General features: G+C 44.9%; 6 protein-coding genes across 6 annotated transcripts; 4 read left to right on the top strand and 2 right to left on the bottom strand. All coding sequences in view use genetic code 12, as the record gives it.

Annotated features, from left to right (window-relative positions):
* Positions 1-170: 170 nt before the first annotated feature.
* On the top strand, positions 171-4133 carry PGUG_04580 (cleavage/polyadenylation factor CFT1; the record flags this gene model as incomplete). The annotated part of the gene is made up of 1 exon (XM_001483801.1): positions 171-4133. One exon carries the CDS (start codon positions 171-173, stop codon positions 4131-4133), a length of 3963 nt encoding a protein of 1320 aa, XP_001483851.2.
* A 71-nt stretch (positions 4134-4204) lies between these two features.
* On the top strand, positions 4205-5035 carry PGUG_04579 (mannose-ethanolamine phosphotransferase; the record flags this gene model as incomplete). Its single annotated transcript, XM_001483800.1, has 1 exon — positions 4205-5035. The coding sequence occupies one exon, from the start codon at positions 4205-4207 to the stop codon at positions 5033-5035; it is 831 nt and encodes a 276-aa protein (XP_001483850.2).
* A 565-nt stretch (positions 5036-5600) lies between these two features.
* Positions 5601-6122, top strand: AHP1 (thioredoxin peroxidase; the record flags this gene model as incomplete). Its single annotated transcript, XM_001483799.1, has 1 exon — positions 5601-6122. The coding sequence occupies one exon, from the start codon at positions 5601-5603 to the stop codon at positions 6120-6122; it is 522 nt and encodes a 173-aa protein (XP_001483849.1).
* Positions 6123-7233: 1111 nt separating this feature from the next.
* On the top strand, positions 7234-9363 carry PGUG_04577 (uncharacterized protein; the record flags this gene model as incomplete). Its single annotated transcript, XM_001483798.1, has 1 exon — positions 7234-9363. One exon carries the CDS (start codon positions 7234-7236, stop codon positions 9361-9363), a length of 2130 nt encoding a protein of 709 aa, XP_001483848.2.
* A 204-nt stretch (positions 9364-9567) lies between these two features.
* Positions 9568-10230, bottom strand: PGA62 (Pga62p; the record flags this gene model as incomplete). The annotated part of the gene is made up of 1 exon (XM_001483797.1): positions 9568-10230. The coding sequence occupies one exon, from the start codon at positions 10228-10230 to the stop codon at positions 9568-9570; it is 663 nt and encodes a 220-aa protein (XP_001483847.1).
* A 2817-nt stretch (positions 10231-13047) lies between these two features.
* Positions 13048-16329, bottom strand: AMS1 (alpha-mannosidase; the record flags this gene model as incomplete). Its single annotated transcript, XM_001483796.1, has 1 exon — positions 13048-16329. One exon carries the CDS (start codon positions 16327-16329, stop codon positions 13048-13050), a length of 3282 nt encoding a protein of 1093 aa, XP_001483846.2.
* Between the last annotated feature and the right edge of the window lie 210 nt (positions 16330-16539).

Below are 16539 nucleotides of genomic sequence, written 5' to 3'. Positions count from 1 at the left end.
ACCATTCAACTCAGCGCATGCAGTTTAGTGCCTAGAATTTCAATGTCAACCCCCCCTTTTCCAGCCTGCTTGTCTCTTCGTGCACCCCCCTCATCGTCCCTCGCTAGCACCCCAGCACTGTTTTCGCGCGCGAAAAATCACCAACTTTTATTCTTTTCAACAACACCCCAATGGACGCCTACTACGAGTTTCTCGAGCCCTCGAGGGTCTCGCATTGCGTGGGCTGCAATTTCATCTCCCCTACTACCAAGCATTTAGTGGTAGCCAAGACGTCGTTATTGCAAGTGTTTGAGGTTACAGGGACATCAAAACGAGGTTTCAAGCTTCGTCTCCTCGACCAATTCAAACTCTACGGCACCGTCACGGCGCTCAAAAAGTTCCGCACAGTCGACTCACCCGACTTGGACTATATATTGGTGGCGACGAAGGCCGCTAAAGTTTCTATGATACGATGGGACCACCAAACACATTCCATAGCCACCGAGTCGTTACATTATTACGAAAAATCGATCCAAGCTGCCACTTACGAAACACTAGACGAGACCGAGTTGATCGTGGAACCCAATAGATACTCGTGTTTCTGTGTGCGGTTCAAAAACTTGCTAACTTTTCTTCCTTTTTCCACTCCAGATGACGACGATGATGACATGGACGACGAGGGGGAAACGAAAAAACAAAAGTATGTTCCTGGATTTGACTCTGAGGTTTTCGGATCCAGTTTCATGGTGGATGCCCAGACCCTCGAACCTTCAATTGGAACCATCGTGGACATGCAATTTCTCCACAATTACCGAGAACCTACAGTGGCTATTTTGTCGCTGAAGGCTGCCACTTGGACTGGTTTGCTCCCGAAAGTGAAAGACAACATCACCTACCATGTCATGACCATAGATCTTGCGACTAAGGCCACCACTACTGTTCTCAAGATCGAAAACTTGCCTTTTGACATCGATAGACTAGTTCCCTTATCGCATCCCCTCAACGGTTGTCTTCTTCTAGGCTGCAACGAGATAATCCACGTCGACAACGGAGGCATTGTGCGACGCTTGGCTGTCAACAAGTACACCGAGGACATCACGGCGTCGGTCAAAAACTACCACGACCAAACCGACCTCAATCTCATGTTGGAGAACTGTGCCGTTATCCCACTTCCCAACGATAACCGTGTGCTCTTGTCGCTTCTGACGGGGTCCCTCTTCCACATAAATTTCGACGTTGACATCAAAACCATCAAAAGGTTTGCTTTGGAACCAGTTCTCGAAACCCACTATTCGTCGGTCGATTTGACATATCCTGGCCAGCCAGCATTTCTCGACTCTAACTTGCTTTTCATTGCTAACAACAATGGAAATAGCCCGCTTTTGGAGGTCAAGTACTTGCGAAACGAAGAGGTTACCGAAAAGGTTCAATCCAATGGTAAAGAAGATATGGATGGAGACGAAGAATTGTACGACGACGACAATGCAGGAGAAAAAATTGTCATTAGACAAGGTGATATCAAGTACTTTAAGCACGACGAACTCATAAATCATGGCCCTGTGTCTGATTTCACCTTGGGAAAGTACTCCACTGAAAAGTTTAAGGCCAATCTTATCAACCCAAATCTTAATGATGTTTGCATAGTCAGCAATGGAGGCTCCCACAAGCAAAGTTGCTTGAACATTTTTGCTCCCAGCGTGCAACCAATCATTCGGTCTTCGCTTACATTCTCTCAGGTCAATCGAATGTGGAACATCAATAACAAGTACTTGATAACTTCTGACGATGTCAACCTGAAATCGGAAATTTTCCAGATTGAAAAATCGTACTCTCGTTTGAAATCCAAGGATTTTATCAACGACGAAATGACGATAGCCATGCACGAGTTGAACAACGGCAAGTACATTTTGCAGATTACGCCGAAACATATCGAGGTCTTCAACAGCAAATTCAAACGGCACATGTCTTTCGAAGACGAGTTGAAAGACGCCATGAAAGAAGACCAGATTATCAGCAGTACGGTTCACGATGATTATTTGATGATATTTTTTGCCAGTGGTGAGGTATTGATATACTCTGTTAACACCCATACGGAAAGCTTGACCAAGATCAACATTCCTCAGATTTTATCAGACACCATTATCACCACAGGTTATGTGACAAATTCCCGCTTGCTCAACGCTGTCACAAAAGACAGTAATTTGCTAATTAAAGGCACTAAAAGAAAGCACGGTGGTCGTGTTGCCGGAGAAGAAAAGCAAGAGAAAGATCTCGGCCCACTTCTGAAAATGTTTGTATTGGTAACAGGTGACAATCGAGTGGTAGCATTTGGCCGCGACCATAATGAACGATGCTATCAATTGAACGATGTGGACAAGTTTTCCGATGAGCTCAATTTGGGGTTCTTTGAGCCCCGAGACACTTATCCAGATCCGTTTATCAAGCAGATAGTTTTCAACGAAATCGGTGACCAATACTCCAAGGAAGAATACTTGACCATATTGACGGTGGGAGGTGAGATCTACATGTACAAGTTGTTCTTTGATGGACTGAACTTCAAATTGAAAAAAGAAAAAGATTTGCTTATTACTGGTGCTCCAGACAATGCTTATCCGGCGGGTACAAGTATCGAACGTCGATTGGTATACATTCCGCTCGTCAGTGGTTTCTCGAGTATCTTTGTCACTGGAGTTGTTCCGTACTTTATTACTCGTACGAGACACTCAATTCCAAGAATATTCAAGTTCACCAAGATAGCAGCGCAGTCATTTGCTTCATTTTCCGATTCAAAAGTTAGCAACGGACTCATCTTTTTGGATAATGCCAAGAACGCTCGTATTTGTGAGTTGCCCAGAGACTTCAACTACGACAACAATTTACCAGTCAAAAAAGTTCCCATTGGTGAAACTGTAAAGTCGGTGACTTACCACGAACTTTCCAACACTTATGTTGTTTCCACGTACCGTGAGATTCCCTACAATGCTCTCGATGAAGAAGGGAACCCCATTGCTGGTCTTAAGAAAGATAAGCCCAGTGCAAACTCGTATAAAGGTTCACTCAAGCTCATCTCGCCATACAACTGGACTGTCATTGAGACGGTGGAGTTGCGAGATAATGAAATAGCCATGACTGTGAAGTCGATGGTGCTCGATATAGGATCTTCCACGAAGCGCTTCAAGCATCGCAAGGAGCTCCTTGTGGTTGGTACGGGGAGATATAGAATGGAGGATCTTGGTGCCAATGGTGCGTTCAAAATCTACGAAATTATCGACATTATTCCTGAGCCTGGAAAACCAGAAACAAACCACAAGTTTAAGGAATACAATACCGAAGACACCAAGGGAGCTGTGACGTCGATGTGTGAGGTCAGTGGTCGTTTTTTGGTGGCTCAAGGTCAGAAGATAATTGTGAGAGATGTGCAAGACGATGGAGTAGTTCCAGTGGCATTTTTGGATACTTCGGTTTACGTTTCCGAAGCGAAGAGTTTTGGTAACTTGGTGATCCTCGGTGACACCCTCAAGAGTGTTTGGCTCGCGGGTTTCGACGCTGAACCGTTCCGGATGATAATGCTCGGTAAAGATCTTCAATCTGTCGATGTCAGTTGTGCCGAATTCATTTCCAAAGACGAAGAAATCTACATTTTGATTGCTGGAAACAACAATGTGATGCACCTTGTCCAGTTTGATCCTGAAGACCCCACCTCGTCAAATGGTCAGAGGTTGGTACATCGAGCTTCGTTCAACGTGAGCTCGTCCACCACATGTATGAGAATGGTGCCCAAAAACGAGGAAATCAACACCCAATACTCCGATGTATTCCAGACCGTTGGATCCACCATTGATGGTTCTTTCTTTACAGTTTTCCCCGTCAACGAGTTTACTTACCGTCGGATGTACATTATTCAGCAGCAGCTCACCGACAAAGAATACCATTACTGTGGACTCAATCCTAGATTGAACCGATTTGGCGGAGAGGCCTTTGATGACTCCCAGACAGGCGTCAAGCCTATTTTGGACCACCAGGTGATCAAGAGGTATGCTAAACTTAATGAAGACAGAAAACAAACCATTGCACAAAAGGTGAGCTCGAAGGGCGTATACCAGGAAATTTGGAAAGACCTCATTGAGTTTGAAAATGTACTCAAGATTATGTGAGTGGAATGAGGAAGGAGTGAAGCAGTAGAGAAAGATAGTGTAGTATACTTATATCATTAGATGTAAATTAAATGAGTACTGAACTTTCGCAGCCGTTTATCGCACTGCAATTTTGGCAGGTCAATTTTTATTTTCGCAGCGAGCCACCGCGATTTCTTCGCAAAGTCGCGAAATTTGATCGCGAATTCACTCTCACCATGCCCAGGACTAAAAAAAGCGTCTCTTTCAACGCGCTAGACGACGATTCAAACCCCAAAACTCCTCCCCCGTACGTAGAAAAGTACGCGCTCAAGCTGGGAGTTGCCTCGTTTCCGATACATGGGCTCCTTGTGCTTTTGGGAATGTATTCCGGTGGCCTTACCCAAAACGTAAAACCAGTTTTATCGAAAGGATTGGCCACTTTGACGGTTTTGCAGTTGGTGTACGGGTACTTGGTGGCGGTGAACACAGAATTGGCCAGCTCCAAGAAGAAAATCAAGTCGGAAAACGTGCCGCTACTTGTTAGTGGAGCCATGGTAATCGCGTACGCCGCGACTCTTCCAGTATTTGTGGTGATGATTTTGATGGGAGCACCATTATCTAGTCATATTACGGAAACGGCACTCTTTGCGGGTCACTTTTCGGTTTTGGTGTTGTTTCCTATGTTGGTGTTCTACCGGTTTGAAAGAGATACCATTTTTTCGGTGATAACTGCCGCCAATGGCACCTCTGTAATTTTAAAAAATCCAATTTTGTTGAGTATAGTTGGCGCGGTTCTCGGTACCTGGGTGGGTGTGTTTCCCATTCCGCTAGACTGGGACCGAGACTGGCAGCAGTGGCCCATCACGTTGCTTACGGGAGCATATATTGGTGCTACAGTGGGGTCGGCTGCTTCGGCGGGTGCAAGAGCTGTATTGACGTGAGAGAATTGGGAGAAATGAGAACTAATGACAACTAGTGAAAACTATTAGCGAGAACTAGTGAAAACTAGTAAGGGTGAGACTAGTGAGAATTAGTGAGAACGGTGAAAACTATTAGCGAAAAGTAGTGAGAACAGTGAGAACTTTTCGTGAGAACCACTAGCGAGAACTATTAGTGAGAACTAGCGAGAACCACTAGCGAGAACCACTAGCGAGAGCTACGAGCGAGAATTAGTGAGAACATCGGAACTATTAGTGAGAACTATTAGTGATGAAAAGACGCGAACGTCATTTAGATCGTTCGAGACCAAATTCGTTTTCTTTAAGACCAATTGGCTTTACTCAGCAGACTCTCTCCCGGCGTCTATTGTGGTCGAAGCATAATTACAAAGCGCAGTCGTCTAATCACTGAGATCTAGATGGTCGCACGCTTACCTATTATCTAAGTCCGGCACGGACCTTAGTAATAACCCCACGATTGTGCGCACTATAAATTCTCCAGCAACATCCCTTGTTAGACAACCAAAGATCAATTCTTCTTGAATCTTATTCTGAACACTCAATTGCAATGTCCCAATCTTTCCCAACCGACGTCAAGCTCAAGTATGTTCCATACTCAAAGGCTGCTGACGATATTGCCGCCTGCGCCAACCCAATTGCTTTGGATTTAGCCAAACTTTTCCCTGGTAAAACCATTGTGTTGACCTCTGCTCCCGGTGCTTTCACCCCTACTTGTACCGAGCAGCACGTTCCGGGCTACTTGAAAAAAATCGACGAGTTCAAGCAGAAGGGAGTCGACAAAATCATCATCCTCACCGCCAACGATCCATTTGTCAATGCTGCCTGGGGTAAGGCATTGGGCTACAAGGACGAAGAAAACTATGTGGTTTTCGCAACCGACCCTAACGCAGCTTTGTCCAAGGAATTGGGTGACGAGTACCTTGCTGACTTGACTGGTGCTGGTTTCGGACTTAGAACCGGTCGTTACGCTGCTATTGTCAAGGACGGTAAGACTGAATATTTGAAGGCTGAAAACGGCGGTAGCTTGACTGACATTGCTACTGCCGAGAACATTTTGGGTAAGCTCTAAGTAATGAATGATTTCTAGTTTGTGCTTGTAGACGACGTTGAAGCTCACATTATACACTAGATCGCTATGGTTTACTTTTCGTAAATATAATATGCTCCCTGTCGCTTTTAAATGCCTGTAATAGAACTAATTTGCTCCTTTTTACCAATTAATGCTCAGTGGCTCTCACCGCTAACCCTCTCTATTTTTCGCTAATAGTCGCGGCAGTCGCTGCAATTAATTTCCCAACTCTTTAGTTTAATTGCTCATCTTAATTACCTAGCTCGCAATGGTTTACCTTGTAGAGATAAAATGTGCTCCCTATCGCTTTTGACTACCTCCAAGAGCAGAAATTAGCTCCTATTAGTTGCTCAAAATGCTTCGTTATCACCACTATTTGCTCGCTATTTTCTTGAACCTGTTGCTAATTATCGCGACTTCTCCCTAATGGCTACCGCCATTTATTTCCAATCCCATTGGTTTAATTGCTCATATTACTCACCAGTTCGCTACGGTTTACCTTATAGAGAAGAAAATCTGCTCTCAATTGCTTCAAAGTGCTTGTTGAGGCAGCAATTTGCTCTCATTCATCAATTACTCATTAATTGCTCAATTTTCTCCCGCCGAATGCTCGCTATTTTTCGCTATTTTTTGCGACATCTCACTAATCACTACCGCTATTCCTTTCCTAAATCATTCGTCTAATTGCTCACATTATTAACTTACTTCGCTATGGTTTACCTCCTAGAGACATAAACTGCTCTCTCTCGTTCTTAAATACCTTTTATAGTGGTAATTTGCTCCTATACATTTACTGCTCATCGGCTGAAAGCTCGCTATTTTTCACTATTAGTCGCGCTCTCGCTAGCCGTTACCGCTATTCATTTCTTAACTCACTAGACTAATTGCTCATATTGTCCAAGTCGCTCTTCTTTGCCTGCAAATTATTTGCTCTCCAAGGCTTTAAAGGCTAGTCAGAGCATCATACTTCTTTTATACATCTCGTTACTGCTCCATTAAAGCTGCCACATTCCTCTCGCTATTCTCGCTATCCTCACTATTCTCACTATGTTCGCACTCACTTTCCACAGTCCTCTCGTTACCGCGCGCTCTTTCTCATCTCACCACGCGTATGTCGTTTCCAAAGGTGCCCTTAGTCACAGGGGATACTGACGACGATGCTTCTATACACTTGAATGCGTTCGTAGGCAAAGCAAACCCCCTACCTCGTTCTACCATCGAAAATAGGCGTTCTGGCAATAATTTTCAACGCGCCGAAGATGATATAAATACCATGTTTCGCCGGTTCCAGGAAAGCGGAAGCATCTCGTTGAGGGAAAACGAAGACCGGAACAGCGACAAGGAATTGGGTGGTCAAACAGGCGTCAAAAGTGCCCATTACGTCTACAATGGTGAAGAAGAAGATGACGATGACGAAGATGACGACTACAATGAAGGAGCCAATGAAGTGAATAATGATCCTGAAATTGACGATGGAGAATTCAGCGACGATGTGAGCGATCTAAGCGAAGATGTGAGTGGAAATAAAGCCGGAAAAAGGTATAACAACTTGAAAAACAGGTTTCGTGCCAGAAGAGAGAAAGCTTATTTCGACGAAAACTCAAGGAAAACCAGCCAAAACCGTGGAAATTCGTCTCATTCAAGATCCTACGACTACGACTCGGAATCTGACGAGGACTATGTTTACTCTGAGTCTGATTCCGATGCCTGGTCTCTTGATCTGGAACTCACTAATGTTGAAGATCCCACCGTAGAGCGGGTTGACGAGCCCAAAATCTTCAAGTCGAGGGATAACAGGACGAGAATACTTCAAATAATTGGTGCGGTTTGTGGTTTGTTGTTGCTTGTCGTTTTTATACCGTTATTTGTCACTACAAGACACGATCGATTGGACAGTCAAGACTCGAATCCACGTTTTACGGTTCTCCAGCGACGTCTAGGCGACTTGTCACGAAGACATGATCAGCTCCAGGCCAGCTTGGACGACCACAGCCTCAATATTGCCTCGAAATTTGAGTATATCAGTACCAAGTTTGACGATCTCGATCGCAGACTTCAAGCTCAGCCATGGAGTACGCTTCAGTCTGAAGTGGAACAGCTCAAGGAAAACGTTCGCCAGCGGAATATCGACACCACGGACTCAAACCTAGCGGAATTGGACGAAAAATTACAGAAAATCACCAACATGTACGATACGTTTGAAGGAGCCAAGAACCTGCTTGTGTCTGATTTCATTAACAAGCTACCCGAAAAAGTGCCAGCATACATTCAAGACAACAAGATCCATTTTGCACCGGAATTCCACCGGTACTTGCTTGCTTTTATCGACAATTATCACCAACAAAAAGGTAACCAGACATGGTCCAGTTTTCTCGATTCCCATCTGTCAGAACTCAACGCCTACATTACCAGTGCTCTCAAAAAGTCAAATGCTGTCACCAAAGAAGTTTTGGAAGAAACTATTTACAAAAGGCTCACCGACAATAACCAGATAATATGGGACAAGTTCAATGGACTCGTCGATACTTTGGCGGCCAATTCTACGTCCCTCAATGTAGCTGCGGATGGAGTAATGTTGGAGAGCATTCTAGATGTATTTGCCAAAAGCTCCAAGTCGGTAAACTACGCCGACTACCAATTAGGTTCAAGAATCTTGGGTTTTTTGACATCGGCAGGAACCGAAAGTCAAAAGCTGTTAGCCCGGCGAGTATTTCTCGGATGGTACGATTATTTAAATGGTCCATCTGCTCCCTCGAATTGGAAATTCAATGCCAATTCCGTCTTGGTTGACGATGGAAATTCCTGGCAATGCGGAGCACATTGCAGTATTGGAATCCGACTTTTCGATTCGGTGTTACTCACTGATTTGGTGCTCCACTCAAATGGAGCCTCGACTGTGTCTATCTATGTGAAACCAAGATATTCCAAGGATTTCGACAAGGTGCAAAAATATGCTTCTCGGCTCAAATTTCTCAGAGATGAACTAGAAAACAAGTATGCTCGAAAGTTTATCAAGGTCAAAGAAGCGAATCTCATTGGTGATGTTAACCACATCCATATGCCTCGAAGTCTCGTGAACATGGAAGTGCCCATTCGAGATATAATTGTGGAAGTTTATGGCGACGATGCCGAAGTAGAGAGTTTGAAAGCGTATGGTGTCAAAGAGATGGGAGCTCGGCACTTGCGCCAGGACTTTGGGGCCGTACAGGAGATACACCTTGGGGAGGATATTGTCATTTAAAATGTATCGTACTAAAATCTAGTTGGGTATTTGTATTTTAATCCATTATATTTAAACCGAAAACCGAAGTTTAATAAACCATTTTAGCTAACGAACCTATAAAAATCCAAGTTGAAGAGCCGTGCAAGCTACATTTCAACTGCTTAGTAGAAGAAAGACAAAACGGCCAACAAACCGGCAGCAACAGCTGGCACGGCGTTGGAGTTACCAGCGTTTCTCGGCGGTAGAGACAGCAGCAACAGTCGAAGCAGCAGAAGACTCAGCAGCAACGGTAGATGGGGTAGCAGCAACCGATTCACCAGCAACGGTGGATGGAGCCTCAGTGGCAGCTGGGGCAGCGGTGGTTGGAGCGGCCTCAGTGGCTGGAGCAGAAGCTGGAGCCTCGGAAGCTGGAACAGCTGGAGCAGCTGGGGTAGCCTCGGTGGCAGCTGGGGCCTCAGTGGCTGGGGTAGCTGGAGTAGCCTCGGTAGCTGGGGCCTTGGTAGCTGGGGTAGCCTCGGTAAGTGGGCAGTAGGTGGTGTAGACAGTGTCGTTCTCGGTGACAGTGGTGACACCGGTGGTAGCAACCTCGGTGTGGCACTTGTTGTCAGCACAAGAAGTGATGGTAACCACGGTGGTACCGACGACATCGGTCTCAGTCTTGGTTGGCTCCTCAGTCAATGGACAGTAGGTGGTGTAGACAGTCTCGTTCTCAGTAACGGTGGTAAGACCGGTGGTAGCAACCTCGGTGTGACAAGCGTTGTCGGAACAAGAGGTGATGGTAACCACGGTGGTTTGGATATCAGTCTCGGTGGAGGTTCCATTGGTGTAAGCAGCCAAGGCTGGAGCAGCGACGGCAGCGGCGGTAACAGCGGTAGAAAACTTCATTTTTAGCGAGTGAATTAGTTTTGCCGAGACATTAGGGGGGTGACCGCTTTATATACCGCAAGTTGGCGTGTGAGCCCCTGTGGTAAACATGCAAGTTGCGGTTGCAGAGGAAACTGGTGCAACCAGTGCGTGCGAGGTGCAGGAGGCATCGAACATTGTCGAAGCTAGGAGAGGGGTGGTCAAAAGGGACGAAGGAGGCGTTGAACAAGCACAAAAATTTTTGTGCGTGGTCATGGAGGGTAAAGTAGGGGGCAGTGTGATTTTCAGCAGTCAATGAGGTTTCTGGAAGGATTGGTGGTGGTCCTTCTAAGGTTTTCGATTAGCATATGTCTGTGCGGCGGTGTGCGGCGGTGTGCGTCTAGGCTCAGTTTCATGCGCAACGCGAATCTCGCCCTTTTCGCGTACGGATCCGTCCTAGGCACGTCATTGTGGGGGAGAACGTTCTGCGATCCGCGAAGCGCAGCGGCGAGCGCAATCGGCGAGATTAAGCAGTTGACATAATTGCAGAAGATATTGGTCAAAAGTTTTCTACGGAGGGTCTCGCCAGCAAAACTACAAAAGTACCGCAACATCCGCCCTGGCTCAAGATCCAGGGGGCTTGCTTGCATATTACGCAAACCTCGCCCCCTGTGCACGTGACCTGCGGCCCAATCCGACTACGGCAAAACAGTCGCGGTTGTCATGGTGACGGCGGCTATATTTGGCTCAGGTGGGCTGTGACTACGAACTTGGTTAATTGCATACACTATGCGGGCGAAATGATAAATATTTTTCTCACCAAAGATTTTCAGTGCCCCAGCGCGCTCGCCGATCTTCTGCAGGGCCTTGCCTTGGCGCACCAGCGGTATGCCGTAGCGAGCAAGCTTTAGAAAATATGTCACGAGGACAAAGAAATATCCAGTTGTGTCCTATTTGGGTAAGGGAATTTTCTATTTGGGAAGAGACTTGAGCCTGGTTCATTAGCTTTGTTACAATGCGACTAATTCGTCTACATGTCTACACCGGGGTGATCGTGCTCTAACCGTGGAACCGTGCTCAAGGTTATGTGCGTAAGTTGAGCCGAGCAAGCAATCAATCGCGAAAAAAACCAAAAAACAAACCAAAAAAGAAACCGGAAGGAACCAAGGAACAAACCAAAAAACAAACCCAAAACAATTAGCAATGAGTTCATATTTTTCCAAGTTTTTCATCGAGGGTTTTTTTCATTGCTCTCCACTATTCGTCACTGAGCCGCACGTTTGCTGCAAATTCGCATCACAATTTGCAACCGCTGCTTGCTCCACTTCTTTAAGGTAAGCCATTTTCGCTAACGGTCTGAATTATCGGCAGAACTCTTCATTAGACTGTTATAAATCTGTACTGTGGACTTGATAATTTTGTGACGTTTTCAATTCTCCATCAACTATTGGCTAGCAATGAGAAGTCTTTTATAAAATGAACCCGGGTTCAATTTTCGCAGGGTATCATGACGTTCCTCTAAATGAGCTATATTCTATTTTCTGGCGAATGGAAATGCACTCGTTATGCTGCACCACTTTTGTGTGGATCTCTGCTCTCCAATAGGATCGATAATCTGTTTGTCAATTTAATCCTGGTTACTTTGAGTTTAACAAAAAGCAAGATTTTGGCACAAACTTGAGATGACGAGATTCAGGTCCATGTTGTTCAGTTAATGCAGCAGTATACGGTGGAAATTGCTCTAAGAAAAAGTGTGGTATTGGTGACTAGAACCGAGGCTTTTTCGTCTCCGCCTTATAAGATTAGCCTTTGATTTGGCATGATTTTTGAAGCTTTAGCAGAGAGTGTGTCTAGAACCAAAGACTTAAGAGTCCACTTACTTCGAATAGCTGGAACTCCAATTGGAGCCTTGGATATCCGGCTTCCAAACCAATTGGCTCTCGATTGATGTACGGTTTTGGCTCACTACTGTCAAAGTGTGTATTATGAACCGAGTATCTACACTGTGGGTCCAGTGAGCTATGTGAAGCCTACACTAGTACTTCTTTTCCTGATAGTATTTGATACTCCAAACGAAGGCTAGTTAATTGGATGACCCTTTAGATCCTAAATTAGTTTACTGCTAAATTCTTGCTCAATTCCACTTCCACAATTCTCATTTAAGAGCTAGCCAGGCGAGACTATTCTTGTGCTGATTATCTAACAAGACTGCCGCGCAGTTTAGCAGATTTTATCGAACTCCGACTAGAAGAAAGTACAACTCACTGGTCATAGTCAAAGATTTTGCGGGTAGAGTTTTAGAAATGAACCATTGATACGTACATGTACAATCTGAATTATTAAGGGCATACTTATATTACATGAAAATTTTCGATCTTGGAAGATTTAAGGAGTAGAACTCTGAAGCAAATGTGAACATTCATCTACGCAATCCCGCTCACTCTTTCTTTTCCAATCTTTTTGAATTCCTTTCGCTATTTTCAACAACACGAAGAATACCCTGCCAAACGAGAAAAGCGGTGATAGCTAAAGAATACAATGCAAGAAATCCCACCAAGTATGGGAATGTGCTCTTGAAGAAATCTTGGTCGATCATGAAAGACAATAAATTTTAAAAAAAAGTGGACGGCTTTGTGCGAGTATCTAATTTTAGGCGCGGAGTTATTGTAATAGCTCGTAATAGTCTCGTAATACGCATATGGCACGAGCAAGTCTTACCGTCGCACGTGAGTGCGGCTCGCTGTCAAAGCTGTCAAAGCTGTCAAAATGCATGCAATTGGTTGCAAATAAGAACAATTCAATTCACCACTTTAGTCTGGTCTCTTCTTTTTTCCATAAAACATCATTCATAACTATTTCCTACTTAAGCACAAACTTGAAACTTGCAACCTCGAATCCTCTCAACTTGATATCCACTTTCTGGTCCTCATTCAACTTCAATTCTTCGATCTCGTTTTCCAAACCACAGGTCCGGTAAAGCTTGGAGATCTTGAGAACCTCGGGATCCACCACCAACTTTCCTTTGCTGCTTCCTCCCAAAGATTCGTAAACCCTTACAATGAAGGATTTTTGGTCCTTCGAAGGAATATTTTCATGGGTCGAAACTTCCTTGTCATCCTCAGATCTCTTCAAATGAGACAAAACAAGACTCGAGTCTCCCTCCAAGGAAATAGCATTTGGAACCTCACCCTTGGAAGATAACAAAGGATAGTTGAATTCCCATCCCAAGCGAACCGTACTGGCACCTAAAGTACCTTCGTGAGGAAAGATGGCATACTCAAAGTCATGATCTCCCATATCAGCCTCGTCATCAGGAGCTTTTGCTGAACGAAGAAGTGAAAGACGCATCAAGTTTCCGTGAATCAGACCTCCATACTTGCTGTTATTGACCACAGAAACTCCATAGTTGTGCTCACTCAAGTCCATAAACTTGTGGTGACAAACCTCAAATCTGGCAACATCCCAAGTGGTATTGTAGTGGGTTGGACGCTTGGTGACTCCAAACTGGGTCTCGTAGTTGGCGTCGGTGGCGGTGTAAATTGTGGTTGGAAATTGAACCTTGAGAAATTTGTAGGTCTCATGCCATTTAACATGGCACTTGAATTTGAGGAAATTTGTCGATTTGTCGGTAGCTCCATCAAGTGAAATAACAGTTTCGATAGACGAGTCTTTGGAGATTTCATGTTTGACCACCAACGAAGACCGAACTTCATTGTTCTCCAAAATCGACACTTTTCCTCCACTCAAAAATTTCATCTTTTCGAGAGAGTAAAGCTCAGTATCCCACGCTGGGTAAGTCAATGGCTCATCCTGGACCAATATAAACTGGTTTCCGCCTCCTGGTGTCTCCTTGGTAACCAGAGAATCGATAATTTCCCGGTCGTTGACATTGTCATAGAGCGAAGTAATGATACCATCATCTGAAATTTTTGCCAGTAAGAGATCGTTACTCAATTCGTAGAAATCATCCACCTTTTTCACCTGGGCAGGATACTTCACCTTGTTGACGGTGAGCTTTCCATTGCTGGACGTGACTGAAGCAATTGCTTTTCCATCAGAAACAACACAATCTTGGCTTGAACTCATAGTCTCAAACACAAAATCGTCCTTAGGAACCCTAACAACCTCCGTACGAGCCCAAGGCAAAGTGTTAACAAACGTAGGCTTTCCCTTGAACTGACCAAGAGCTTCTTTAATCAACTTGTTGATTTTGGCAAAAAACTTCTCGAACATAGGATACACCTCTTCATAGTAAACCATGCCGATACAACTTCCAGGCAAAACATCGTGGAACTGGCACAAACAAATGTCTTCCCAGAGAGCCTGGAGCTCCTTTTTAGGATACTTATAGTCCTTATCGGTAAGACTCAACAATGTAGCCAAGTACTCCAAATCATGGAGCTTGACCTCTCCCAATCTCATAAACTTTTTGATTTTGGCCTGAGTGGTATAGGTTCCCCGATGGAACTCGAGGTACATTTCTCCACGCCAGGTGGGAAGATTGGCACCATTGTTGCTCTTTGCAAGAACATCGTTATAAAAATCGTCGATTGTCAGTCCAACATGGACCGTAGGTATAGCGGCAGTAGAATTGGCAAAACCACGGCACCGGCGAAGTTTTTCGATCATTTCCTCGGTAGGACCTCCACCACCATCTCCATGACCATAAAGCAACAATCCCGTGGGCACATCTCTCAAATTTTGGTGCTGGTGCTGCGACCGTACAACATCGCCAAAGTGAGCACCGGCAGTATAAGTGTTGGCTGGGGGCATATGGACCAAGACCTGAGATCCGTCCAAGCTGACCCAGTTGAAGGTGGTTAGAGGAAACTGGTTTATGTTGTTCCACGACAATTTTTGGGTGAGAAATCTGTCCATTCCAGCAAGCCGACAGAGCTGAGGAATCTGAGAAGAGTAGCCAAAAGTGTCAGGAAGCCAAAAAGTCGTTGCGTGGACCCCAAACTCGTTCATTTCAAACCGCTGGCCCAATAAAAACTGTCTCATCAACGACTCTCCGTTGGGAATGTTGGTATCATTTTCTACCCACGAACCACCTACCGGCAAAAATTGGTTTGTGGTGAACTTTTCTTTCACTTTGGCATATACATCGGGATGGTCCTGTTTCAACCACTTGAATTGCTGCATTTGAGAAGCAACAAAGACATACTCAGGATACTGGTCTGCAATTTTCAATTGGGATGTCCAAGAACGAACAATTTTCCGCCTGGTTTCTGCAAACGGCCACAACCAAGCGGTGTCGATATGACAGTTTCCCACGGCGAAAACGTCTATTCTTCCGTCTCCTCCATCTTGGTGGAAAACATCATCAGAATCAATATCTTTTCCAAGAAGTGTCTTGGCCAATTTTCTTCCAGTTCCCACAGTTTTGGGATCGTTCACATCGAACGCATTCATGATCTGGTTACACACCAGGGCTGCCTGGTACTTCTGCCACAGCCCCGGTAACTCACGAGCAGCGTCGCTGAGAATCCAAAAGTCCCAGTACAATTTGCGGGCCTCCACATTGGGCAAGATAAGATCACAGGTATTCAATCTGAAGTACCTATTGGGGTCTGGTTTTCCTTGGTCTCCAAGACCAAACATGCCATTACAAGCCATTTCAAGGTAAAAGCGCTGGACTCCCAGTTTCCACCATTTTTTAGGAAGGTAGCAAACCGATCTTTGACCCGAGCTGGAAAATGCTTGAATTGGCGAACCATTTTCGTCGTACAATAACCCTTCATTGTCGGCTTCCCATTCGAAAATGATCTCTTCTGGCGAGTCTTTCAACCATTTTGGTGGAATTTCCATATCGACCTTGAACCAAAATGTCTTCCAAGATGGGCCGAACAGATACCCTTTATTGGCATCTTCCCATTCAATTTTTTTCCAGTCAATATCTTTGAAAAGTGGTCTTTTCGTTTCGCCATTGGGACCATCAGGAACTTTCCACGACTTGATATTGATATACTCAGTATTAGTATCAACCCTGTCAAGGTCGTACAATTTAGGGAGATTGAGACTACCGTACTGGCCACCTCCATCAGTAAAGTGCCGAAGCCTGTCCAAGTATATATGGTCAATTGGCTTGTGGGTCGGCTGAAGCGACCTTTCAGCATAGCCCGAGTATTCAGATTTCATTGAAAAATGTAGAAACGAAGCTAAAGAGAAATATGGGGTAGTTTCCTTGGCCGCGAGACCGTGGGGTAGCTGACGTAAGGTGGCTGGAAGATAAGCGGAATTGCAACCGTGCTGGTATCAGTTGCGGAGAATGTAAAGGATTAGGTGTGTAATTTGCAGACTTGGTTGAAATTAGACTTGGTTGCAATTCAATTGCAGTGCAGATGTTAT

The sequence above is a fragment of the Meyerozyma guilliermondii genome, genomic scaffold, assembly GCF_000149425.1.
Source record: "Meyerozyma guilliermondii ATCC 6260 scaffold_5 genomic scaffold, whole genome shotgun sequence".
In the NCBI taxonomy this organism is placed as follows: domain Eukaryota; kingdom Fungi; phylum Ascomycota; class Pichiomycetes; order Serinales; family Debaryomycetaceae; genus Meyerozyma; species Meyerozyma guilliermondii.
Note: the sequence above shows the minus strand (reverse complement) of the source record. Positions and strands in the feature narration are given on the sequence as shown.